The sequence below is a fragment of the Bombina bombina genome, chromosome 4 (assembly GCF_027579735.1).
Source record: "Bombina bombina isolate aBomBom1 chromosome 4, aBomBom1.pri, whole genome shotgun sequence".
Classification (NCBI taxonomy): Eukaryota; Metazoa; Chordata; class Amphibia; order Anura; family Bombinatoridae; genus Bombina; species Bombina bombina.
This window is the reverse complement of record NC_069502.1, coordinates 639,029,530-639,056,958: the sequence shown is the minus strand read 5'-3', so window position 1 is coordinate 639,056,958 and position 27,429 is coordinate 639,029,530. Positions and strand designations below refer to the sequence as shown.

General features: G+C 40.7%; 1 protein-coding gene across 1 annotated transcript in view; it reads left to right on the top strand.

The window, feature by feature from the left end:
- ENPP1 (ectonucleotide pyrophosphatase/phosphodiesterase 1) overlaps nt 1-27,429 on the top strand; it is a 309,412-nt gene that overhangs the window by 198,013 nt on the left and 83,970 nt on the right. Inside the window, 2 exon segments of the mRNA XM_053710676.1 lie at nt 14,087-14,214; nt 18,017-18,086. Of these exon segments, the coding sequence (XP_053566651.1) occupies nt 14,087-14,214; nt 18,017-18,086 (198 nt within the window).

The window sequence follows — 27,429 nt, the reverse complement described above, 5'->3', positions numbered from 1 at the left end:
GCAGATACAACCTCTTTCCCTTGTGATAAAGCTTACGCCTCTAAAATCAGCTTAAATGGGGCTAAACTAGGACAGGAACTATATGTATATTTCTCTTGTAAGGTGTATCCAGTACACGGATTCATCCATTACTTGTGGGGATATTCTCCTTCCCAACAGGAAGCTGCAAGAGGATCACCCACAGCAGAGCTGTCTATATAGCTCCTCCCCTAACTGCCACCTCTCAGTCATTCTCTTGCAGCTCTCGACAAGGGAAGCAGCTAGAGAGATGTGGTGCATTAATGTAGTTTATCTTCAATCAAAAGTTTATTTTCAAATGGTACCGGAGTTGTACTATTTTAGCCTCAGGCAGAAAGTTGAAGAAGAGTCTGCCTGTGGTCTTTGATGATCTTAGCAGGTTGTAACTAAGATCCATTGCTGTTCTCACACATAACTGAGGAGATGGGTAACTTCAGCTGGGGGAATAGCGTGCAGGGTCTCCTGCTCTGAGGTATGTGCAGTTTTAAATTTTTCTAGAGAAATTAATATGCTAGAAAATGCTGACAATACCGGATTTATTTAAGGTAAGCCTGATTACAGTGATTTAATAACGACTGGTATCATGCTTGCTGTAAAGGGTAATATTTTTATTATTTGCTCACATTACTGAATAGATATAACGTTTATTTGAGGTGTATAAACGTTTATTTCATATTGGTGATAAAACTTTATTCTGGGGCCCAGTTTTTCCACATGGCTGACTAGATTTTGCCTAGGGATAGTTTTTTAAGGCCCTCACTGTGAGTACAGGTTGGGAGGGGCCTATTTTCCATTAGTTTTTGCAGCTTGAGACATCCAGCTTCCCTGAAGGAGTCCCCTGAACATATAGGACCTCTCTAAGGGGTTTTTGTGCCTTCCAAAGTCGTTGTATGGGCAGGTAGGGCCACAGTAGAGCTGTGGCAGTTTGTTGTGACTGTTTAAAAACGTTTATATAGTTTTTTTGATCCGGTTTTGAAACTAAGGGGTTAATCATCCATTTGCAAGTGGGTGCAATGCTCTTTCAGCCTATTATACACACTGTAACAATTTCGTAAGATTTACTGCTTTTTTCACTGTTTTAGCAGTTTCTGTGATTGTTTTTTTCTCTTAAAGGCACAGTACCGTTTTTATTTTTTGCTTATTCACAGTTATTAAAGTGTTTTCCAAGCTTGCTGGTCTCATTACTAGTCTGTTTAAACATGAAGTAGAAAAGAAGAGGCGGATCCATCCAATACTTCCAAAACACTGTGAATTTATTGTAGCAATTTTCTTTTACAAACAATTGTTGCAAAAAACTTCAGAGACACACACTTAAAACCATAGGAGCTGATGTGAGGTCCGGTTTCAGTCTTACATGTTTCGGCGGATCCTGACCGCCTTAATCATAGACCATCCGCCGAAAACATGTAAAACTGAAACCGGACCTCACATCAGCTCCTATGGTTTTAAGTGTGTGTCTCTGAAGTTTTTTGCAACAATTGTTTGTAAAAGAAAATTGCTACAATAAATTCACAGTGTTTTGAAAGTATTGGATGGATCCGCCTCTTCTTTTCTACTTCATGTAACTTGCAAACAGGAAGGAGTTTGCTCTTAGGATCACATCCCAAATTGGAAGGCAGCATCAGGTGCAGTTGTGACCGGGCGAGCTGTGAAATTTGGGACACAACAGGAACCGCGACTGTGGAGGTTGCAAGCGGACACTCTACACCAGGTAAGACCTCTTCCTTCTGCTTTGAAAGGAGTCAGATCCGGGAGGACAGACCAAGTGAGGCTGCCGCATGAAGAGCGGGGTGAGTGAGAGTGTATCTAACCGCATTTAGCAACCTGTACCTGTAGTTCATATAAAGCTTGCTATATAAAAAGGGGAATAACACACTGCACCTTATGTACTTGTGGCTAAGGGACTAAAGACATTGCACAGAGCAAACCTGGTTTTGCCATTTTTTCAGAAAATCTGTTTAAACATGTCTGACATAGAGGAAACTCATTGTTCATTATGTTTAGAAGCCATTGTGGAACCCCCTCTTAGAATGTGTACCAAATGCACTGATTTTACTATAGATTACAAAGACCATATTCTGGCTTTAAAAAATTTATCACCAGAAGAAATTGACAAGGAGGAAGTTATGCCGTCTAACTCTCCCCACGTGTCAGATCCTATAAATCCCGCTCAGGGGACGCCAAGTACATCTAGCGCGCCCATTGCGTATACCTTGCAAGACATGGCGGCAGTTATGAATCATACCCTTACAGAGGTATTATCTAAACTGCCAGGATTGCAAGGAAAGCGATACAGCTCTGGGACTAGAATAAATACAGAGCTCTCTGACGCTTTAGTAGCTATCTCTGATACACCCTCACAATATAATGAAGCTGAAGCAGGGAAGCTTCAATCTGTGGGTGATTTTTCTGATTCAGGGAAGATACTTCAATCTGATTCTGATATGTCTACATTTAAATTTAAGCTTGAACACCTCCGCGTATTGCTCAGGGAGGTTTTAGCAACTCTGGACGACTGTGACACTATTGTAGTCCCAGAGAAATTATGTAGATTGGATAAATACTATGCAGTACCTACTTACACTGATGTTTTTCCAATCCCTAAAAGGTTTTCTGAAATTATTACTAAGGAATGGGATAGACCAGGTGTACCATTCTCTCCCCCTCCTGTTTTTAAAAAGATGTTTCCTATAGACGCCGCTACACGGGACTTATGGCAAACGGTCCCTAAGGTGGAGGGAGCAGTTTCTACTCTAGCTAAGCGTACCACTATCCCTGTCGAGGACAGTTGTGCTTTTCTAGATCCAATGGATAAAAAATTAGAGGGTTACCTTAAGAAATTTTTTATTCAACAAGGTTTTATTCTCCAGCCTCTTGCATGCATTGCCCTAGTCACTGCTGCCACGGCTTTCTGGTTTGAGTCCCTAGAGGAGGCTCTACAGGTTGAAACCCCGTTGGAAGATATTATTGACAAGCTTAGGGCCCTTAAGCTAGCCAATTCATTTGTTTCTGACGCCGTTGTTCATTTAACCAAGCTAACAAGCTTCAGGTTTTGCTATTCAGGCGCGTAGGGCGCTATGGCTTAAATCCTGGTCAGCTGACGTGACTTCAAAGTCTAAACTTCTCAACATTCCCTTCAAAGGACAGATCCTATTCGGGCCTGGACTGAAGGAGATAATTTCTGACATCACTGGAGGAAAAGGTCACGCCCTTCCTCAAGACAGGTCCAACAAATTAAGGAGCAAACAGTCTAGTTTTCGGCCCTTTCGAAACTTCAAGAGTGGCGCAGCTTCAACTTCCTCTAACACAAAACAAGAGGGAACTTTTGCCCAGTCTAAGCTGGTCTGGAGACCTAACCAAGCTTGGAACAAGGGGAAACAGGCCAAGAAGCCTGCTGCTGCCATGAAGGAGCAGCCCCCGATCCGGAAATGGATCTAGTAGGGGGCAGACTCTCTCTCTTCGCCCAGGCTTGGGCAAGAGATGCCCAGGATCCCTGGGCATTGGAAATTGTGTCCAAGGGTTATCTTCTGGAATTCAAAACCTCTCCCCCAAAAGGGACATTTCATCTCTCACTTTTATCTGCAAACCAGATAAAGAGAGAAGCTTCTTACATTGTGTTCAAGACCTCCTAGTTATGTGGATTAAACAGATTTGTTCCCTCTACTAAATCTGGATCAAGAGACCAGGGATTCTCTTCTCTGGTGGTTATCTCGGGTCCATCTGTCCAAGGGTATGACCTTCCGCAGGCCAGATTGGACATTAGTAACGACAGATGCCAGCCTTCTAGGCTGGGGTGCAGTCTAGAACTCCCTGAAGGCTCAGTGCTTGTGGACTCAGGAGGAGACACTCCTTCTGATAAACATTCTGGAACTAAGAGCGATATTCAATGCTCTTCAGGCTTGGCCTCAGCTAGCTGCGGTCAGGTTCATCAGATTTCAGTCGGACAATATCACGACTGTAGCCTACATCAACCATCAAGGGGGAACAAGGAGTTCCCTAGCAATGTTGGAGGTTTCAAAAATAATTCTATGGGCAGATTTTCACTCTTGCCATCTATCAGCTATCCATATCCCAGGAGTAGAGAACTGGGAGGTGGATTTTCTAAGTCGACAGACTTTTCATCCGGGGGAGTGGGAACTCCATCCGGAGGTTTTTGCACAGTTGATTCAACTTTGGGGCAAACCAGAACTGGATCTCATGGCGTCTCGTCAGAATGCCAAGCTTCCTTGTTACGGGTTCAGGTCCAGGGATCCCAAGGCAGCGCTTATAGATGCTTTAGCAGCGCCTTGGTCTTTCAACCTGGCTTATGTGTTTCCACCGTTTCCTCTGCTCCCTCGTCTGATTTTCAAGATCAAGCAGGAGAGAGCTTCAGTGATTTTGATAGCTCCTGTGTGGCCATGCAGGACTTGGTACGCAGATCTGATGGACATGTCATTCTTTCCACCTTGGACTCTGCCGCTGAGGCAGGACCTTCTACTTCAAGGTCCCTTCAAACATCCAAATCTAATTTCTCTGCTTCTGACTGCTTGGAGATTGAACGCTTGATTTTGTCAAAACATGTTTTTTCCGAGTCGGTCATTGATACCTTAATTCAGGTTCAAGAGCCTGTCACCAGGAAAATCTATCATAAGATATGGTGTAAATATCTTCATTGGTGTGAATCCAAGGGTTACTCATGGAGTAAAGTCAGGATTCCCAGGATATTGTCTTTTCTCCAAGAAGGATTGGAGAAGGGATTGTCAGCTAGTTCCTTAAAGGGACAGATTTCTTCTCTGTCTATTCTTTTGCACAAGCGTCTGGCGGATGTTCCAGACGTTCAGGCGTTTTGTCAGGCTTTAGTTAGAATCAAGCCTGTGTTTAAACCTGTTGCTCTGCCATTGAGTTTAAATTTATTCTTAAAGTTCTTCAAGGGGTTCCGTTTGAACTCTGCATTCCAAGCTTTTATCTTGGAAAGTTCTGTTCTTGGTAGCTATCTCTTCGGCTCGAAGAGTTTCAGAGTTATCTGCCTTGCAGTGTGATTCCCCTTATCTGATCTTCCATGCAGATAAGGTAGTTTTGCGTACCAAACCTGGGTTTCTTCCTAAGGTGGTATCCAATAAGAATATCAATCAAGAAATTGTTGTTCCGTCACTGTGTCCTAATCCTTCTTCAAAGAAGGAACGTCTATTACACAATCTTGACGTGGTTCGTGCTTTAAAGTTTTATTTACAAACTACTAAAGATTTTCGTCAAACATCTGCATTGTTTGTTGTCTACTCTGGACAGAGGAAAGGCCAAAAGGCTTCAGCAACTTCTCTTTCTTTTTGGTTAAGAAGTATAATCCGCTTAGCTTATGAGACTGCTGGCCAGCAGCCTCCTGTAAGAATTACAGCTCATTCCACTAGAGCGGTGGCTTCCACATGGGACTTTAAAAATGAGGCTTCTGTTGAACAGATTTGTAAGGCGGCGACTTGGTCTTCGCTTCATACATTTTCTAAATTCTACAAATTTGATACTTTTGCTTCTTCGGAGGCTATTTTTGGGAGAAAGTTCTTACAGGCAGTGGTGCCTTCCTTTGAAGCGCCTGCCTTGTCCCTCCCTTCATCCGTGTCCTATAGCTTTGGTATTGGTATCCCACAAGTAATGGATGAATCCGTGGACTGGATACACCTTACTAGAGAAAACAAAATTTATGCTTACCTGATAAATTTATTTCTCTTGTGGTGTATCCAGTCCACGGCCCGCCCTGTCATTTTAAGGCAGGTGTTTTTTAATTTTTAAACTACAGTCACCACTGCACTCTTTAGTTTCTCCTTTCTCTTGCTTGTCTTCGGTCGAATGACTGGGAGGTGGCAGATAGGGGAGGAGCTATATAGACAGCTCTGCTGTGGGTGATCCTCTTGCAGCTTCCTGTTGGGAAGGAGAATATCCCCACAAGTAATGGATGAATCCGTGGACTGGATACACCACAAGAGAAATAAATTTATCAGATAAGCATAAATTTTGTTTTTATGTATTTCCTTCTCTATGTGTGTATGTATTTAAGTGTGTGCTTATATGTCTGTAAGTGTGTATATGTGTATATATGTATGTGTGTGTGTATTTTCCTGTGTATGTATTTATCTGTAAGTGTATTATGTGTGTGTGTGTTTATGTATATGTGTATTTATATTTGTCTGTGTGTGTATTTATATGTGTATTATGTGTGTGTGTGTGTGTGTGTGTATGTATGTGTATATATATATATATATATATATATATATATATATATATATGTGTGTGTGTATATAATATATATGTATGTATTTGTGTATTTGAGTGTGTTTATTTTGTGTATTATTATTATTATTCTCATCATGTATTTGTAGAGCGCCAACAGGTTCCACAGCGCTATGAACATAGGTGGTATATAGAAAACGATTACAGGGATCAAATGGGGAGTGAAGGTCCTGCCGAGAGTTGCACTGTTGTAGTCGGCTCTTATGAAGGTGAACTACAAACAGCTGGGCTCATAGGCTTACATGCTATGGGATTTTAGGGGATAGCAGTGGAGATAGGAAGGTTAGTATAGGTTGTAAGCGTCCCTGAATAGTAGAGTCTTCAGGGAGCACTTAAAGCTTTTAAAACTAGGGGAGATTCTTCTGGAGTGAGGCAGAGAGTTCCATAAGATGGGAGCCAGTCTGGAGAAATCTTGTAGACGGGGATGTGAGGAGGTAACAAGAGGAGGAGAGTAGGAGATCATGAGCGGAGCGAAGGGGATGGGAGGGAGAGTATCTGGAGACAAAGTTTGAGATGTAGTGGGGAGCAATGCAATTGAGGGCTTTGTGTGTCAGAGTGAGAATTTTGTGTTTAATCTTGGAGGCAAGAGGAAGTCAGTGAAGGGATTGGCAGAGAGGTGCGGCAGATGAAGAGCAATGTGCAAGGAAGATGAGCCTGGCAGAGGCATTCATTATGGATTGTAAAGGAGCTAGGTGGCAGCTAGGGAGACCAGAGAGGATAGAGTTGCAGTAGTCGAGGCAGGAAAGAATGAGAGAGTGGATTAAAATCTTTGTTGTGTCTTGTGTAAGGAAATGTCTAATTTTAGTGATGTTTTTAAGGTGGAAGCGGCAGGCTTTAGCCAAGGATTGAATATGAGGAGTGAAAGAAAGATCTGAGTCAGGTGTGACCCCAAGATATCGCGTATGTGAGGTTGGGGTAATGATGGAGTTATCAACAGTTATAGAGACATGGGGGGTGGAGATTTTGGAGGAAGGGGGAAAATAAGGAGCTCATTTTTAAAGAGATTTAGTTTGAGGTAGTGAGAGGACATCCAAGATGAGATATGAGAGAGACAGTTAGTGACACGGGTTAGCAAGGAAGGAGATAGTTCTGGTGCAGAGAGGTAGATTTGGGTATCATCGGCATACAAATGATAATGAAACCCATGGGACTTTATTAAGGAACCTAGTGAGGACTTGTAGATTGAGAAGAGATGGGGACCGAGAACAGAGCCTTGCGGTACCCCAACAGAAAGAGGTAACGGGGCAGAGGATGCCCTAGAGAAGGCTACACTAAAGGTACGGTTAGACAGATAGGAAGAGAACCAAGAGAGAGCTGTGTCACAGATGCCGAAGGATTGGAGGTTATGGAGCAAAAGAGGGTGGTCGACAGTATCAAAGGCTGCAGACAGATCAAGGAGGATAAGTAGAGAAAAGTGGCCTTTTGATTTTGCTGTAAGTAGGTCATTGGTAACCTTAACAATTGCTGTCTCTGTTGAGTGAAGGGGGCAAAATCCAGATTGCAGTGGGTCAAGGAGGGAGTTTAATGTAAGGAAATGGGATAGACGTGCATATACTAGCTTTTCAAGAAGCTTTGAGGCAAGAGGCAAGAGGGAGTAGGGAAATAGGGCGGTAGTTGGTTCGAGAGAAGGTTTTTTGAGGATAGGTGTGACTAATGCATGTTTAAGAGATGTGGGAACTATATCAGTGCTGAGGGAGAGGTTGAAGATGTGTGTGAGTTTAGGGGTAAGGGTAGAAGAGAGGGAGGGAAGTAGTTGTAAGGGGATGGGGTTGAGGGGACAGGAAGAGAGGTGAGAGGATAGTATAAGGGCAGAAACTTCATCCTCTGTAACAGGGGCAAAAGAGCTAAATTTATGGCTATGTGGGTTTTGGATGATTGTGAGCTTTTGAGGGGGAGGGAGACCGGTAGTATGTTGAGAGCTGATTTCATTTCTGATTAAGTCAATTTTGTTGTTGAAGTAGCTGATTCTTCTGTGAAGTTTAGTGTGAGGGGTAGAAGGAGGGAGAGTTGTAGGGAGGGAGGTGATGGTACAAGTGGTGGTGGTCAGAAAGAGGAAAAGGTGAGTTTGTGAAGTTTGAGATAGTGCATCGATAACTGAAAATCAGATCAAGGGAGTGACCATCTTTGTGAGTGGGATAGTCAGTCCATTGTGACAGGCCGAAAGAGGAAGTGAGTTGCAGAAGTTGTTTTGCAGAGGAGGCAGTGGGATTATCAACAGGGAAGTTTAGGGCAGCGGTATCCGAGGAAAGGAAGTAAGGTAGCCAGGCGGCAAAGTGATCTAGAAATAGAGTTGCGGAGCCAGGGGGGCGGTATATGACTGCAACGCGTATAGAGAGGGGAGAGAATAAGTGAATCATGTGTGTTTCGAATGAAGAAAATGTGAGGGAAGAGAAGGGCTGTATTTATTGAAAGGTGCAACGAGAGGAAAGTAAAATACCAACATCACCTCCTTGTCTATTGTAAGACCTAGGAGTTTGGCTAAAGTGGAGACGCCCATGTGAGTGCAGCAGAGGAAGCAGTGTCTGAAGGAGAGAGTCAGGTTTCTGCGAGAGCCAGAAGGTTGAGAGAGTGGGAGATAAAGAGGTCATGGATAGAAGTGAGTTTGTTGCAAACAGAACGAGAGTTCCATAGTGCACAAGTGTAGGGGGTGGTGGCTTTAGATGCAAGAGGAATAATATTAAGGTTACCAGAGTTTTGTTTTTGAAGTCTATTGAAGGGCACACATGGGTGTGCATGGCAAGGAAGTTGTGGGGGACCAGGATTAGGGGAGATGTCGCCAGCAGCTAGTATGAGCAAGAGGGAGAGTGACATGAGATGAGATGCGGATTTGCAGTAGTGAGACTGTTTTTATGATGAGTTGCCAGGGGGAGAGAGAGTCTTTAGGAATGTGTGAAGTTCATAAATACAAAAGTAAGGTGAGGTTAAGAGAGATGAGCTAATGAGCAGTGCAGGGGGTGAGGGGTAATGAGTAATTGAGTAAAGTAGTTATCCCTTGTCCACTCCTTGTTGAATTCTTGTATAATTCATTGTGCCTCACTTATAAATGTTCACAATACTTGTATAATTTGTTGTGCCTCACTTATAAATGTTCACAATTCTTGTATAATTCGTTGTGCCTCACTTATGCCCCACTTATAAATGTTCACAATACTTGTATAATTTGTTGTGCCTCACTTATAAATGTTCACAATTCTTGTATAATTCGTTGTGCCTCACTTATAAATGTTCACAATTCTTGTATAATTCGTTGTGCCTCACTTATAAATGTTCACAATACTTGTATAATTCGTTGTGCCTCACTTATAAATGTTCACAATTCTTGTATAATTCGTTGTGCCTCACTTATAAATGTTCACAATTCTTGTATAATTTGTTGTGCCTCACTTATAAATGTTCACAATTCTTGTATAATTCGTTGTGCCTCACTTATAAATGTTCACTTAAAGGGACACTGAACCCAATTTTTTTCTTTCATGATTTAGATAGAGCATGCAATTTTAAGCTACTTTCTAATTTATTCCTATTATCAATTTTTCTTTGTTCTCTTGCTATCTTTATTTTAAAAAGAAGACATCTAAGCTTTTTTTTATTATTCAGAACTCTGGACAGCACTTTTTTATTGGTGGATGAGTTTATCCACCAATCAGCAAGAACAACCCAGGTTGATCACCAAAAATGGGCCGGCATCTAAACTTACTTTCTTGCATTTCAAATAAAGATACAAAGAGAATGAAGAAAATTTGATAATAGCAGTAAATTAGAACGTTGCTTAAAATGTCATGCTCTATCTGAATCAATAAAGAAAAAAATTGGGTACAGTGTCCCTTTAAGAGATGTGAACAGATGCTCTTACACTATTGCTATCTAACCTACATTGCTAACCCCTGCATTGCTTTTCCCAAAGCAGTGTTACATTTATAGGCCAGAGCATTCAGCTGAATGCAATAAATTAGGTAATGAACTGATCAAAGACAGCCAAAAAGCAAATTGGGAAAATTTGATTCAGGGTGAGATAAGTTAAAAATAACAGACAATAGAATTTGGGGGAGGCTGTGGTTAAACCATTAGTGAAATGATACATTTAGGAATTAAAAAAAGGTTTGAACATCACATAGATAAAGGCAAGATATCAGCAGGGTAAATACATAATTAATTATACAGTCAAATGCAAAAAGAGAGGCTTGCAATACAGATGACACAAAAACAGGGAACATGGCAGGATTTGAATGCAGGGACCCAATTCACATACCTGAAAGCAGAAGAGAGAGTAGGTTAACTCAGCATTCCTTAGCAGATGTCAATAGGCAGTTTATGTATTATGTATGTGTTTGTGTGTGTGTGTGTGTGTGTGTGTGTATATATATATATATATATATATATATATATATATATATATATACATGTGTGTGTGTGTGTGTATATATATATATAATGTGTGTGTATTTGAGTGTGTTTATGTGTGTGTGTATTTGACTGGGTATGTACACTGTATTTGTGTATTATGTGTTACAACGCGGTACCATAAAACTCATAACTAAAGTGCTAAAAAGTACACTAACACCCATAAACTACCTATTAACCCCTAAACCGAGGCCCTCCCGCAACGCAAACACTAAAATAAAATGATTAACCCCTAATCTGCCTCTCCCGACATCGCCGCCACTAGAATAAACATATTAACCCCTAAACCGCTGCACTTCCGCTTCGCAAACACTAGTTTTATAATATTAACCCCTAATCTGCCGCCCCTACATTATATTTATTAACCCCTAATATTCCGCTCCGGACATCGCCACCACCTACATTATACTTATTAACCCCTAATCTGCTGCCCCCAACATCGCTGCCACCTACCTACATTTATTAACCCCTAATCTGCCATCCCCAACGTTGCCGCCACTATATTAAATTTATTAACCCCTAAACCTAAGTCTAAACCTAACCCTAGCACCCCCTAACTTAAATTTAATTTAAATAAATCTAAATAAAATTCCTATCATTAACTAAATAATTCCTATTTAAAAATAAATACTTACCTATAAATAAAAACCCTAAGCTAGCTACAATATAACTAATAGTTACATTGTATCTAGCTTAGGTTTTATTTTTATTTTACAGGCAAGTTTGTATTTATTTTAACTAGGTAGAATAGTTACTAAATAGTTATTAACTATTTACTAACTACCTAGCTAAAATATATACAAGTTTACCTGTAAAATAAAACCTAACCTAAGTTACACTAACACCTAACCTTACACTACAATTAAATAAATTAACTAAATTAAAAACAATTAAAAAATTAAATTAGCTAAATCACAAAAAAACAACTAAATTACAGAAAATAAAAAACAAATTACAGATATTTAAACTAATTACACCTAATCTAAGAGCCCTATCAAAATAAAAAAGCCCCCCCCCCCAAAAAAAAACCTGTAACCTAAACTAAACTACCAATAGCCCTTAAAAGGGCCTTTTGCGGGGCATTGCCCCAAAGTAATCAGCTCTTTTACCTGTAAAATAAATACAAACACCCCCCCCACAGTAAAACCCACCACCCACACAACCAAACCCCCAAATAAAATACTATCTAAAATAACCTAAGCTCCCCATTGCCCTGAATAGGGTATTTGGATGGGCATTGCCCTTAAAAGGGCAGTTAGATCTTTTGCGGCCCAAACCCTAATCTAAAAAATAAAACCCACCAATACACTGTTAAAAAAACCTAACACTAGCCCCCTGAAGATCGACTTACTGTTCTGAAGACCCGACATCCACCCTCAAGGAAGCGTCAGAAGTCTTCATCCAACCAGGCCGAAGTCCTCAACGAAGCCGGGAGAAGTCTTCATCCAAGCCGGGCAAAGTGGTCCTCCAGACGGGCAGAAGTCTTCATCCATCTTCTATCTTCATCCATCCGACGCGGAGCGGCTCCATCTTCAAGACATCCGACGTGGAGCATCCTCTTCATCCGGAGTCTTCTTACAGAATGACGGTTCCTTTAAGTGACGTCATCCAAGATGGCGTCCCTTAGAAAAAATGCAATCAGCCAATAGGATTGAACTTCAATCCTATTGGCTGATTGCTTATAGAATTCTATCAGCCAATCGGAATCTAAGGGATGCCATCTTGGATGACGTAACTTAAAGGAACCGTCATTTTGTAAGAAGACTCCGGATGAAGAGGATGCTCCACGTCGGATGTCTTGAAGATGGAGCCGCTCCGCGTCGGATGGATGAAAATAGAAGATACCGTCTGGATGGAGACTTCTGCCCGTCTGGAGGACCACTTCGCCTGGCTTGGATGAAGACTTCTCCCGGCTTTGTTGAGGACTTCGGCCTGGTTGGATGAAGACTTCTGCTGCTTCCTTGAGGATGGATCTTCAGAACAGTAAGTCGATCTTCAGGGGGCTAGTGTTAGGTTTTTTTAACAGTGTATTGGGTGGGTTTTATTTTATTTGGGGGGTTGGTTGTGTGGGTGGTGGGTTTAACTGTTGAGGGCTGTTTGTATTTTTTTTTACAGGTAAAAGAGCTGATTACTTTGGGGCAATGCCCCGCAAAAGGCCCTTTTAATGGCTATTGGTAGTTTAGTTTAGGCTAGAGTTTTTTTTATTTGGGGGGGGGGGGGTTATTTTGACAGGGCTCTTAGATTAGGTGTAATTAGTTTAAATATCTAATTTGTTTTTTATTTTCTGTAATTTAGTGGCGTTTTTTGTGTGATTTAGCTAATTTTATTTAATTTATTTAATTGTTTTTAATTTAGTTAATTTATTTAATTGTAGTGTAAGGTTAGGTGTTAGTATAACTTAGATTAGGTTTTATTTTACAGGTAAATTTGTATTTATTTTAGCTAGGTAGTTATTAAATAGTTAATAACTATTTAGTAACTATTCTACCTAGTTAAAATAAATACAAACTTGCCTGTAAAATAAAAATAAACCCTAAGCTAGCTACAATGTAACTATTAGTTATATTGTAGCTATCTTAGGGTTTATTTTATAGGTAAGTATTTAGTTTTAAATAGGAATTATTTAGTTAATGATAGTAATTTTATTTAGATTTATTTCAATTATATTTAAGTTAGGGGGTGTTAGGGTTAGGGTTAGATCTAGGTTTAGGGGTTAATAAATTTAATATAGTGGCGGCGACGTTGGGGACGGCAGATTAGGGGTTAATAAATGTAGGTAGGTGGCGGCGATGTTGGGGGCAGCAGATTAGGGGTTAATAAATATAATGTAGGTTGCGGAGATGTCCGGAGAAGAAAATTAGGGGTTAATAAGTATAATGTAGGTGTCGGCAATGTCGGGGTCGGCAGATTAGGGGTTAATAAGTGTAAGATTAGGGGTGTTTAGACTCAGGGGTTTATGTTAGGGTGTTAGGTGTAAACATAAATTTTATTTCCCCATAGGAATCAATGGGGCTGCGTTACTGAGCTAAACGCTGCTTTTTTGCAGGTGTTAGACTTTTTCTCAGCCAGCTCTCCCCGTTGATTCCTATGGGGAAATCGTGCACGAGCACGTTACACCAGCTCACTGCTGACTTAAGCAGCGCTGGTATTGGAGTGAAGTGTGGAGCAAAATTTTGCTCTACGCTCACTTTTTGTCTTAACGCCAGGTTTGTAAAAACCTGTAATACCAGCGCTGCAGGGAAGTGAGCGGTGAGAATAACGTGCAAGTTAGCACCGCACCCCTGTTACCGCAAAACTCGTAATCTAGTCGGATGCTATTACATTACATTTTAGCAATGCATTCTTTATTTTACCTTACACCGTTTGTGTCACCATGACAGCAAGTCAATTGTCATTGTTGTCACTTTAGTGCAGACATTCAGACCAGCACTTCAAAGCTTTCCTAAAGCATCATCTACCAAAACGTTTGCACTATGCCAAGAGCCAAAGAATTGAGCTTCTTAACTTTTACACTGATCCAAAGTGGCAAGTTGCTAGGTAAGTTTAGCTATTTTTATTTATTTAATTACTGCTTTAATTAATTTATTTAATTTTAGTAAATTAAGTAACAATAGCAGAATAAAACTGTATTGATATACTATACTATTGTAGCTGGAGATGTTACACAATGTAGCTAATATATATACTGTATATATTTTTTAGTTTATATAAGGAATATGAGTATATCTAACAAAGAGAAAATATTGATCATAAATTAGTATTTTAAATGGAAATAATTTTACACACATGTCTAATATATACATTGTTATGTTTTTCCATTCCTCAATATTAATCACAAACAATTAGTTACTTTGCTTGTTTAATTGAATTAATAAGATAATATAAAACAACCAGACTAGTAAATTACTTAGGGGTTGATCATAACATTTATAAAAATGATTTATCTACAAACTTTAATGGTGATTTTCTGTTGAAAACCATTAGATTTATTTTGCGATCAACCTCATCAAGGGACATAATACCCATATGCTAAATCACTTGAAAATGATGCAGCATAACTGTAAAAATCTGACAGGAAAATATCACTTGAGCCTCTCTGTGTAAAAAAAAGTATTTTACCTCAAATTTGCAAGTCGAATCAGCTTCATCAGTGCTGATCTCACACATTGCTTTGTTGTAATCTCATGAGATTTCACAGAAATTTTGTGAGATTGCTGCTAAACTTCCTTAAACTGAGGAGGAAAATAACACGACTGTGTCTGCACATGCCAGATGCACGCTCCCTTGCAAGTCCCGGGACTGGCTGTTTAAAGTCCCTTAACAATGGGACATGGCTACTGAGGAAATTTTGAGGTAAAATAGCTTCCTTTTTTTACAGCTATGCTGCACCACTTTCAAGTGTTCCAATATTTAGGTATCGTGTCCCTTTATTCAGCAAAGTTTCTAATAACAATATTGGCTTTAGTACGTCATTTAAAGAACCATGTATAATACTAAAAACTACTAGAGTAAAACTGAGTAAAATTTGCATTACTATAGTATTTGTTACTATTTGTCCATTGTTTTTATGTTTATACTATAGAAAATGCCTAAAAATATCCAACTTATTCCTATTGCTTCAAAATAATAAGCTAGACTATTACTTGAGAACATATTAAATTGGTCAGTGAGATAAAAACGTCTGGTTATTCATTGTTCTGTAAAATGCATATATTATAAAGGGACATTAACTTTAAAATGTTACTTCATATAAAATGTTTAATTATACAACTAATTATTTATTACTTTTCCTGTAATTTAAATCTGAAAACTGTAGAATTGTAGCCCGAAACCCCATGTGGCTAAAGTGCATTCCATAGAATTCAGAATCCTGATACTCCTATATGCTGCATAGTAACTGTTAGCTGCAAGAAATAATTTATATCAGTCCATAAATGGTCACAGCAAAGGAGGTAAGATAAGCAGCAGTCAAGAGTCTTTTAATGGGTTGTGCCCTTAAACCACACATGTTCCTTTAGAATTCTTATTGCTTTGGTTAGTCCTTTAAATATTGCTGTTTTTCTTTCTAATGGAAGTTAAAGTCCACAAAATAATTCATTACCTATTGGGATATACGTCACCTGGCCATCAGGAGGAGGAGGCAAAGACATCCACAACAAGGCTTTACATATCCCTCCCACTTCCCCTACCCTCCCAGTAGCTATTTGCCTTGTTTGATCGAGGTTGGCAGAGAAAGGTGATTTGCTGTAGATTTAATTTTTGTCCTCAAATGGATTGTTTCCTACAAGAGAAGGCAGGGGAGCTTGTAGAGACCATGTAATCCTCTTGGAAGCGTATAGTCTGGTAGCTGCTAGAGGTCGCAGGAAGTTTTCCATGCCTCTTACAGTATTCTGAGCTATACTCCCTTTATGACAGAAAAACTGTTTTGGTGACATGGATTTCTTCTGTTTGAAGGACCAGACCAGAGGACGACTTCAATCCGGTAACTCCTGTGCCCCCTTTTCCCCTCCCTTCATGGCTTGTTGCCTAATAAGGAGATCTCTGTGTGCTAGATACAATAATACTGGGAAGTGGGGTGGCAGACCTTTATTGATAAGGGATTATCCTCCAGTGGTGGTTTTATTACAAGAGTGTGTGTTAACATAGGATAATATGTGTGGGACCCTCCGGTGGAGGTATCATTACAAGTGTGGGTGTTAACAGAGAATCATATGTATAGGATTCTCCGGTGGAGGTATCATTACAAGTGTGGGTGTTAACAGAGAATCATATGTATAGGATTCTCCGGTGGAGGTATCATTACAAGTGTGGGTGTTAACAGATAATCATATATATAGGATCCTCTGGTGGAGGTATCATTGCAAGTGTGTGTGTGTGTATGTTTGACCATATACCCCCGGAGCGGGAGAGCGGTCTTTTTCAAGCACTAAGTTTTGAGTGGCACAGGATTCTATAAGCACACTTGTGGTCCGGTGCTCATTAGGGCAGTGTCGGCCGCTTCAGACTACATTTACGTAGCAGACATGTCCCGCGACCACGGCTTTTAAGAAGGTGCCCTTTTTTCTTTGATCACAGCCGTTATATTTCTCCTTTTGGCACTGCTCCAGTCCTTTATTTTTGCGCGTCTTCTCACAGCACGCTGTGTGTTGCTACGCAGTCCTCATTGGCAGCATGAGCGTCCTATCCAGGGTGGTGAGATGCTTCTAACAGGGCTTTTTAGGGGCTCAAGGATATTTATTTTATTTGCTTTTTATTGGGTGATTTTTTTTTTAGCTATGGAGGATTCTGATGTTAGTCAGGAAGATTTGTGTCCTGCTCCACTGTTAGAATCCAATAAATGTATGCTCTGTAAACTGAGCACTGTATGTCCCCCCCCCCCCCCCCCCCCCCCCCGCTTAGTGGCATAATGCTTGCCTTATACCTGTCTTGAGCTCTCATTCTGAGGAACATAGTGCCCATATGCCAGTGACACTGACACCAGTTCTGCCCAATACCACTAACACTGCGGCATCTCAGATGTCTTAACAGCCCTGATATGCCTGTTCTTCAACAAATTATTACACCATCAGTTCCCTGCCACCCCATCCCTCAATCTAACTCTGGGGTTTGTGCATTACCTCAGGATTTTGTGGCCCAATTGATTGGGCAGAGGGTAGAAGGCCACTACTGTTACTCTATCCTTCTGGCTCAGAAGTGTGATTCGCATGGCATATTTAGAAGTAGACCAGTAGCTTCCATCTCGAATTACAGCTCTTTCTACTTGTGTAGTGCCCTCTTCCTGGGCCTTCAAGAATGAGGCATCAGTTGAACAAATTTGCAAGGTTGCTACTTGGTCCTCATTGCATAACTTTACGAAATTTTACAAATTTAACATTTTGCCTCAGGTTCTTCAAGAAAGGTTCTTCAAGTTGTGGTGCCTAGTTCTTAGGACTTCCTTCCCTACCTTTCCCTCCCTGTTCATTGTGTGTCCTTCACAGCTTGGGTATTAGTTTCCCAATATGTACTGAATAATTTATGCTTACCTGATAAATTATTTTCTTTCTGAATTGATGTAGTAGCAGTAGTTTTTTGGCACCTCAATACCACTTGTATCGCTCTACTTTTCCTTGTCCTCCGCTTGAACTACTGAGAGGGTAGGGAAGTGGGAGGGATGTGTAAAGCCTTGTTGGGGGGTGTCTTTGCCGCCTCCTGGTGGCCAGGTGAAGTATTTCCCAATAGATAATGAATGATTTTGTGCACTCTCACTGCCAAGAAAGAAAATAATTTATCAGGTAAGTATAAATGATGTTTTCTGGATGAATATTTCTTATAAACACTGAACTTACATTTAAATCAATAGGTCACGAAGTGAGGCAAAATACTGCAGCGGTGGATTTCATGGATCAGATAATCGTTTTGAAAATATGCAGGTAATTTTTAGATATGAGTATGAGCTTATGCTTGATAATGTAAATATACTCTCTCTATATCTGTTCTGATTTGAAATCACGTGGATACACTGAACTGTTTTGTCTTTTCTGCCTTGAAAAATTATGTAAACAATTTTCTTGAAATTTACTTCAGTCAGATATATCTGCAAATGTGTACAGTTAGCGCTCGCTATCAATAGCAGACTTGTTGTTTTCATATCAAACTTACTTAAATTGCTACTCATACTGCTGTTAAAGGGCATGATACAGATAGAGTATACAATCTGAAACAACTTTACAATTTGTTTCTGTTATCACTTGCTTCATCCTCTGTATCCTTTGTTGAAGCAACAGCAATGCACTATTGGGTGCTAGCTGAGCTAATGACAAGGGCTACCAATCAGCAGCTAGCTGTCAGTAGTGCATCACTGCTCCTGTGTCTACTTAGGTATGCTTTTCAACAAAGGATACCATGAGAATGAAGGAAATTAGATAATAGAAGTAAATTGGAAAGGTTTTTTTATATGATTGTATGCTCAGTCTAAATTATGAAAGAAATTGTTCGGGTTTAACTAAGGGTCTTGTTGAAATGGCTGAATGGCAGGATTAATTACTGAGTACTCCTTAATTAATCCGGACATTCAGCCATTTAAATAAGATCCATAATGTCACAGGTCTTCTAAGTGAAATGTTGACTTGTCCACCAATCCCCTGGTCTACAGTGAGCATCTCCTTGTAGGTCCACAGCCCTCCCCAGGTGAAATGTAGACCACCAATCCCCTGGGTTGTAGATGCTGTTACGGACTCAGGTACTTGGCATCATGCTTGCACTGACTAGGATGGGCTCGTCTACTAGAAGCAAGTTACTGCAACTGAGGTAAGCCCAGTGGACAGAGGTGCAGAGAGTTAAATACCTGCACCTTCATTTCCGACAGGCTATTTATATGAACATGTTCATGCTTCACGTAGTCTGGGGACATATATTAATACATCATCCATCACTTTTTTACACTTTACACACTAAATCTTTTTTTTTTTTTTTTAGGCTTTTTTGAGGCTACTGTTGCTTTAAATGGGGCCAGCTTAGCTCACTCAGAAGTTACCTTTGGGTTTCTGGCTTTAGCGATCACCCATAGCGCAGGTGCGCTAAGCGTTAACTGTTTAACATGCTTTTTAGCACACCTTTTCTGTTATAATCCTTTCCTATTCCTGTGTTGCTGTAACATTCTCAGTGTGTAGGAAGGTTCTCAGAACTAGTGGAGGTGGAAGGGCAAATTTGTATTTATGGAACAAATTTTATTTAACGCTTTATGTGCTGTCGAAATATATTTTGAAATATCTCTAACCCAAACATTTTTAATCAAAATCAGTATATGTGGGAAATATACATATAATAAAGGGACAGTTTACTCAAAATACAAATAGTTTTTATAACTACAAAAGTTATATCAGTAAGTGCTGGTTAATCTATACAGTTTGCTTTCGTTTAGTAGTAATAATTTTATAAGGTGACCGTATCTTCTGTGGCTTATCTATACCCATCCGAATAGTTTCTATACGGCTGTCCATTCCGTCTTGCTGCCTTCATTGCACCATATATGCGCCAGCCCTCATGGTGACGTCACTACAAGTTTGTACATGGACCAGCACTCAATAAAAAGCATGCCCATGTTCATTATACTATAGTAATAATGCATAACTCGGTCTTCTTGAACTGGTCCGTATTCTGTGCACTATGCCATAAGTTGTATACATATATGTACCTATAGTATACTATATATACACAGTAATGGTGCATAAGCAGACCTTCTTGCACCGGGCAATGTTCTGTGCCCTCTGCCGTAAGGTGTATAGTATATATACCTATAGCATGCTATATATATTACCAGATATATTTATCATCTTTTCTCCAACATAGGTGTGTCCGGTCCACGGCGTCATCCTTACTTGTGGGATATTCTCTTCCCCAACAGGAAATGGCAAAGAGCCCAGCAAAGCTGGTCACATGATCCCTCCTAGGCTCCGCCTACCCCAGTCATTCTCTTTGCCGTTGCACAGGCAACATCTCCACGGAGATGGCTAAGAGTTTTTTTGGTGTTTAAATGTAGTTTTATTCTTCAATCAAGAGTTTGTTATTTTAAAATAGTGCTGGTATGTACTATTTACTCTGAAACAGAAAAGAGATGAAGATTTCTGTTTGTAAGAGGAAAATGATTTTAGCAACCGTTACTAAAATCGATGGCTGTTTCCACACAGGACTGTTGAGATGAATTAACTTCAGTTGGGGGAAACAGTGAGCAGACTTTTGCTGCTTGAGGTATGACACATTTCTAACAAGACTTGGTAATGCTGGAAGCTGTCATTTTCCCTATGGGAACCGGTAAGCCATTTACTTAGTTTAGTATAAGAATAAAGGGCTTCACAAGGGCTTTAAAGACTGGTAGACATTTTTCTGGGCTAAAACGATTACATTATGAGTATATTTAATGGATGTTATCTATAAATAGTTCTTTTAATCTTGGGGATGTATTAAAAAAAAACGGCAGGCACTGTATTGGACACCTTTTTCACTGGGGGCCTTTTCTAGTCATAGGCAGAGCCTCATTTTCGCGCCACTAATGCGCAGTTGTTTTTGGAAAGCAAGGCATGCAGATGCATGTGTGAGGAGCTAAGAACCACTGAAAAAGCTTATAGAAGGCGTCATTTGGTATCGTATTCCCCTCTGGGCTTGGTTGGGTCTCAGCAAAGCTGATACCAGGGACTGTATAGGGGTTAAATGTAAAAACGGCTCCGGTTCTGTTATTTTAAGAGTTAAAGCTTTCAAATTTGGTGTGCAATACTTTTAAGGCTTTAAGACACTGTGGTGAAATTTTGGTGAATTGAACAATTCCTTCATACTTTTTCGCATATTCAGTAATAAAGTGTGTTCAGTTTAAAATTTAAAGTGACAGTAACGGTTTTATTTTAAAACGTTTTTTGTGCTTTGTTATCAAGTTTATGCCTGTTAACATGTCTGAACCATCAGATAAACGATGTTCTGTATGTTTGGAAGCCAAGGTTCCTCCCCATTTAAATATATGTGATGAATGTGACTTAGTGTCCGGACAAAGTAGGGACAATGATGCCACTGATAATGATGTTGCCCAAAATGATTCCTCAAGCGAGGGGAGTAAGCATGGTACTGCATCATCCCCTTCTATGTCTACACCAGTCTTGCACACACAAGAGGCCCCTAGTACATCTAGTGCGCCAATCCTTCTTACTATGCAACAATTAACGGCTGTAATGGATAATTCTATTAAAAACATTTTGTCCAAAATGCCTACTTATCAGAGAAAGCGCGATTGCTCTGTTTTAGATACTGTTTTAGATACTGTTTTAGATACTGAAGAGCATGAGGACGCTGATGATAATGGTTCTAATGTACCCTCACGCCAATCTGAAGGGGCCAGCAGGGAGGTTTTGTCTGAGGGAGAAATTTCAGATTCAGGAAAAATTTCTCAACAAGCTGAACCTGACGTTATTATTTTTAAATTTAAATTGGAACATCTCCGCGCTCTGCTTAAGGAGGTGTTATCTACTCTGGATGATTGTGACAATTTGGTCATTCCAGAGAAATTATGTAAGATGGACAAGTTCCTAGAGGTCCCGGTGCCCCCCGATGCTTTTCCTATACCCAAGCGGGTGGCGGACATTGTAAATAAGGAATGGGAAAGGCCCGGCATACCTTTTGTTCCTCCCCCTATATTTAAAAAGTTATTTCCTATGGTCGACCCCAGAAAGGACTTATGGCAGACAGTCCCCAAGGTCGAGGGGGCGGTTTCTACTCTAAACAAACGCACTACTATCCCTATAGAAGATAGTTGTGCTTTCAAAGATCCTATGGATAAAAAATTAGAGGGTTTGCTTAAAAAGATGTTTGTTCAGCAAGGTTACCTTCTACAGCCAATTTCATGCATTGTTCCTGTCACTACAGCAGCGTGTTTCTGGTTCGAAGAACTAGAAAAGTCGCTCAATAAAGACTCCTCATATGAGGAGGTTATGGACAGAGTTCAAGCACTTAAATTGGCTAACTCTTTTACTCTTTTATCTTAGACGCCACTTTGCAATTAGCTAGATTAGCGGCGAAAAATTCAGGTTTTGCAATTGTGGCGCGCAGAGCGCTTTGGCTAAAGTCTTGGTCAGCGGATGTGTCCTCCAAGAACAAATTGCTTAACATCCCTTTCAAAGGTAAAACGCTATTTGGCCCTGACTTGAAAGAGATTATTTCAGACATCACTGGGGGAAAGGGCCACGCCCTTCCTCAGGATAGGTCTTTTAAGGCTAAAAATAAGCCAAATTTTCGTCCCTTTCGCAGAAACGGACCAGCCTCAAATTCTACACCCTCTAAGCAAGAGGGTAATAGTTCTCAAACCAAACCAGCCTGGAGACCAATGCAAGGCTGGAACAAGGGTAAGCAGGCCAAGAAACCTGCCACTGCTACTAAAACAGCATGAAGTATTGGCCCCCGATCCGGGACCGGATCTGGTGGGGGGCAGACTTTCTCTCTTTGCTCAGGCTTGGGCAAGAGATGTTCAGGATCCTTGGGCGCTAGAAATAGTTTCTCAAGGTTATCTCCTGGAATTCAAGGAACTACCCCCAAGGGGAAGGTTCCACAGGTCTCAATTGTCTTCAGACCAAATAAAAAGACAGGCATTCTTACATTGTGTAGAAGACCTGTTAAGAATGGGAGTGATTCATCCTGTTCCATTAGGAGAACAAGGGATGGGGTTTTACTCCAATCTGTTCATAGTTCCCAAAAAAGAGGGAACATTCAGACCAATTTTAGATCTCAAGATTCTAAACAAATTTCTCAGGGTTCCATCGTTCAAAATGGAAACCATTCGAACAATTCTTCCTACCATCCAGGAAGGTCAATTCATGACCACGGTGGATTTAAAGGATGCGTATCTACATATTCCTATCCACAAGGAACATCATCGGTTCCTAAGGTTTGCGTTTCTGGACAAGCATTACCAGTTTGTGGCACTTCCATTCGGATTAGCCACTGCTCCAAGGATTTTCACAAAGGTACTAGGGTCCCTTCTAGCGGTGCTAAGACCAAGGGGCATTGCAGTAGTACCTTACTTGGACGACATACTGATTCAAGCGTCATCTCTGTCAAAAGCAAAGGCTCATTCGGACATTGTCCTAGCCTTTCTCAGATCTCACGGGTGGAAGGTGAACATAGAAAAAAGTTCTCTGTCCCCGTCAACAAGAGTTCCCTTCTTGGGAACAATAATAGACTCCTTAGAAATGAAGATTTTTCTGACAGAGGCCAGAAAATCAAAACTTCTAAGCTCTTGTCAAGTACTTCATTCTGTTCTTCTTCCTTCCATAGCGCAGTGCATGGAAGTAATAGGTTTGATGGTTGCGGCAATGGACATAGTTCCTTTTGCACGAATTCATCTAAGACCATTACAACTGTGCATGCTCAGACAGTGGAATGGGGATTATACAGACTTGTCTCCGACGATCCAAGTAGATCAGGGAACCAGAGATTCACTCAGTTGGTGGCTGACCCTGAACAACCTGTCACAGGGAATGAGCTTCCGCAGACCAGAGTGGGTCATTGTCACGACCGACGCCAGTCTGGTGGGCTGGGGCGCGGTCTGGGAACCCCTGAAAGCTCAGGGTCTATGGTCTCGGGAAGAATCTCTTCTCCCGATAAACATTCTGGAACTGAGAGCGATATTCAATGCTCTCAAAGCTTGGCCTCAACTAGCAAAGGCCAAATTCATAAGGTTTCAATCAGACAACATGACGACTGTTGCATATATCAGTCATCAGGGGGGAACAAGGAGCTCCCTGGCGATGGAAGAAGTGACCAAAATAATTCAATGGGCGGAGGATCACTCCTGCCACTTGTCTGCGATCCACATCCCAGGAGTGGAAAATTGGGAAGCGGATTTTCTGAGTCGTCAGACATTCCATCCGGGGGAGTGGGAACTCCATCCGGAAATCTTTGCCCAAATAACTCAATTATGGGGCATTCCAGACATGGATCTGATGGCGTCTCGTCAGAACTTCAAGGTTCCTTGCTACGGGTCCAGATCCAGGGATCCCAAGGCGACTCTAGTAGATGCACTAGTAGCCCCTTGGATCTTCAACCTAGCCTATGTATTCCCACCGTTTCCTCTCATTCCCAGGCTGGTAGCCAGGATCAATCAGGAGAGGGCTTCGGTGATCTTGATAGCTCCTGCGTGGCCACGCAGGACTTGGTATGCAGACCTTGTGAATATGTCATCGGCTCCACCATGGAAGCTACCTTTGAGACAGGACCTTCTTGTTCAAGGTCCATTCGAACATCCAAATCTGGCTTCACTCCAACTGACTGCTTGGAGATTGAACGCTTGATTTTATCAAAGCGTGGTTTTTCAGATTCTGTCATTGATACTCTTATTCAGGCTAGAAAGCCTGTAACTAGGAAAATTTACCATAAAATATGGAAAAAATATATCTGTTGGTGTGAATCTAAAGGATTCCCATGGAACAAGATAAAAATTCCTAAGATTCTATCCTTTCTACAAGAAGGTTTGGAGAAAGGATTATCTGCAAGTTCTTTGAAGGGACAGATTTCTGCTTTATCTGTCTTACTTCACAAAAAGCTGGCGGCTGTGCCAGATGTTCAAGCTTTTGTTCAGGCTCTGGTTAGAATCAAGCCTGTTTACAAACCTTTGACTCCTCCTTGTAGTCTCAATTTAGTTCTTTCAGTTCTTCAAGGGGTTCCGTTTGAACCCTTACATTCCGTAGATATTAAGTTACTATCTTGGAAAGTTTTGTTTTTGGTTGCAATTTCTTCTGCTAGAAGAGTTTCAGAGTTATCTGCTCTGCAGTGTTCTCCTCCTTATCTGGTGTTCCATGCAGATAAGGTGGTTTTGCGTACTAAACCTGGTTTTCTTCCGAAAGTTGTTTCTAACAAAAATATTAACCAGGAGATAGTTGTGCCTTCTTTGTGTCCGAATCCAGTTTCAAAGAAGGAACGTTTGTTACACAATTTGGATGTAGTTCGTGCTCTAAAATTCTATTTAGAGGCTACAAAGGATTTCAGACAAACATCTTCTTTGTTTGTTGTTTATTCAGGTAAAAGGAGAGGTCAAAAAGCAACTTCTACCTCTCTCTCTTTTTGGCTTAAAAGCATCATCCGATTGGCTTATGAGACTGCCGGACGGCAGCCTCCTGAAAGAATCACAGCTCACTCCACTAGGGCTGTGGTTTCCACATGGGCCTTCAAGAACGAGGCTTCTGTTGATCAGATGTGTAAGGCAGCGACTTGGTCTTCACTGCACACTTTTACCAAATTTTTACAAATTTGATACTTTTGCTTCTTCTGAGGCTATTTTTGGGAGAAAGGTTTTGCAAGCCGTGGTGCCTTCCATCTAGGTGACCTGATTTGCTCCCTCCCATCATCCGTGTCCTAAAGCTTTGGTATTGGTTCCCACAAGTAAGGATGACGCCGTGGACCGGACACACCTATTTTTTTAGAAAACAGAATTTATGCTTACCTGATAAATTACTTTCTCCAACGGTGTGTCCGGTCCACGGCCCGCCCTGTTTTTTTTTAATCAGGTCTGATGAATTATTTTCTCTAACTACAGTCACCACGGTATCATATGATTTCTCCTATGCATATTCCTCCTTTACGTCGGTCGAATGACTGGGGTAGGCGGAGCCTAGGAGGGATCATGTGACCAGCTTTGCTGGGCTCTTTGCCATTTCCTGTTGGGGAAGAGAATATCCCACAAGTAAGGATGACGCCGTGGACCGGACACACCGTTGGAGAAAGTAATTTATCAGGTAAGCATAAATTCTGTTTTTGTGTGGTGTTCTTGCAAAGGCTACTGTTGGAATTCTATTAGAATTCCCATGGTTCTTGAGTTCCCGCAGGAAGGCTTAGATTAAGGGTCTATCAGCCAGTTCATTGAAGGGTCAGATTTCAACTTTCTATTTTTGCTTCATAAGAAAATTTGCTAGAATTCCTGAATTTCAGTCTTTTGTTAAGGCTCAGATCAGAATGAAACCAGTTATTCGTCCAGTTTCTCCTCCATGGAATCTTAATCTGGTTTTGAGGGTTCTTCAAACTCCTTTTGATCCGATGCATGGTTTAGACCTTATCCTGGAAGGATTTCATGCAAACCTCCTTTTTCTGATTTTTTTTTTTCATCAGGATAAGGCTGTTCTTCACATTAGCTTTTGTTTTCTTCCTAAGGTAGTATCTTCAGATATTCTCAATCAGGAAATTGTGGATGTTGTAAGTTCTCTCAAATATTATGTGGAAGCCATAAAATATTGTAGACTTTTCTTCTCTTTTTGCTAATATTTTCTGGGCCAGAAAGCTACGGCTGTTACTTTAGCAGTTTGATTAAAAGCTTTAATTCACAAAACTAATTTGGTAATGGGTAAAAATCCCGCTAAGCGCATTACTGCTCATTACACTAGAGCAATTGCAACTTCTTTGGCCTTTTGTAATAAGGCTTCTATTGATGAGATTTGTAAGGCAGCCACTTGATCTTCTTTAAGCACTTTTTCAAAGTTTTATCACTTTGATGTGTATGCTTCTTCTGAGGCTGCTTTTGGCAGGAAAGTTCTATGGGCCGTAATGCCTGATTAGGTACATCTTGCCTTTACTGTTTGTCACCCCCCTATTCATGGTGGTCTTGTGGACGTTACTCTCACCATCTGATAAAATAAAGCAAAATGTATTGTTATCTGATAAATGTATTTTTTTCATGATGGTGAGAGTCCATGAGCCCCGTCCTTTTTTTTTTTTTTTTTGGTCAGGTGGTTGCAGTACTTGTTTTTGCACTTCTTTGCCTCACTTTATCTTCCCTGTATTTCTATAGTTCCCTTATCAACTTATATATAAATATATATATATATATATATATATAACTGAATCTAGCAATGCGCTCTGCCTTACCCACTTCCTGCTTCCTACGGCACAATGGAGCGTGGGGTGACGTCACACGTCCGGTACACAGCTACAGGTGTTCTGGGGGTTGCGTTTCCTTCATCCAAGAAGCGCTATAAAGTAAATGTAGTACAAAAGAGTGTCCAGATACTTGAGCTGTATAGAACTTCCAATATTTATTATAAATCCAAGTAAAAACACTGTGCATCGGCAGATACAATCTCCATATCAGACTGACACTAATAGTGTAGACAGCTGGGCAAAGTTGCAGCAGACATGTTTCGTGCCTTCAGGCACTTGTTCACTGCTCATAGGTGTCCCAGCAATTTCTCCTTAAATAGGCATATTCTTAAAGGTGTATTTACACATACATATAAATATAGTCTGCACTAT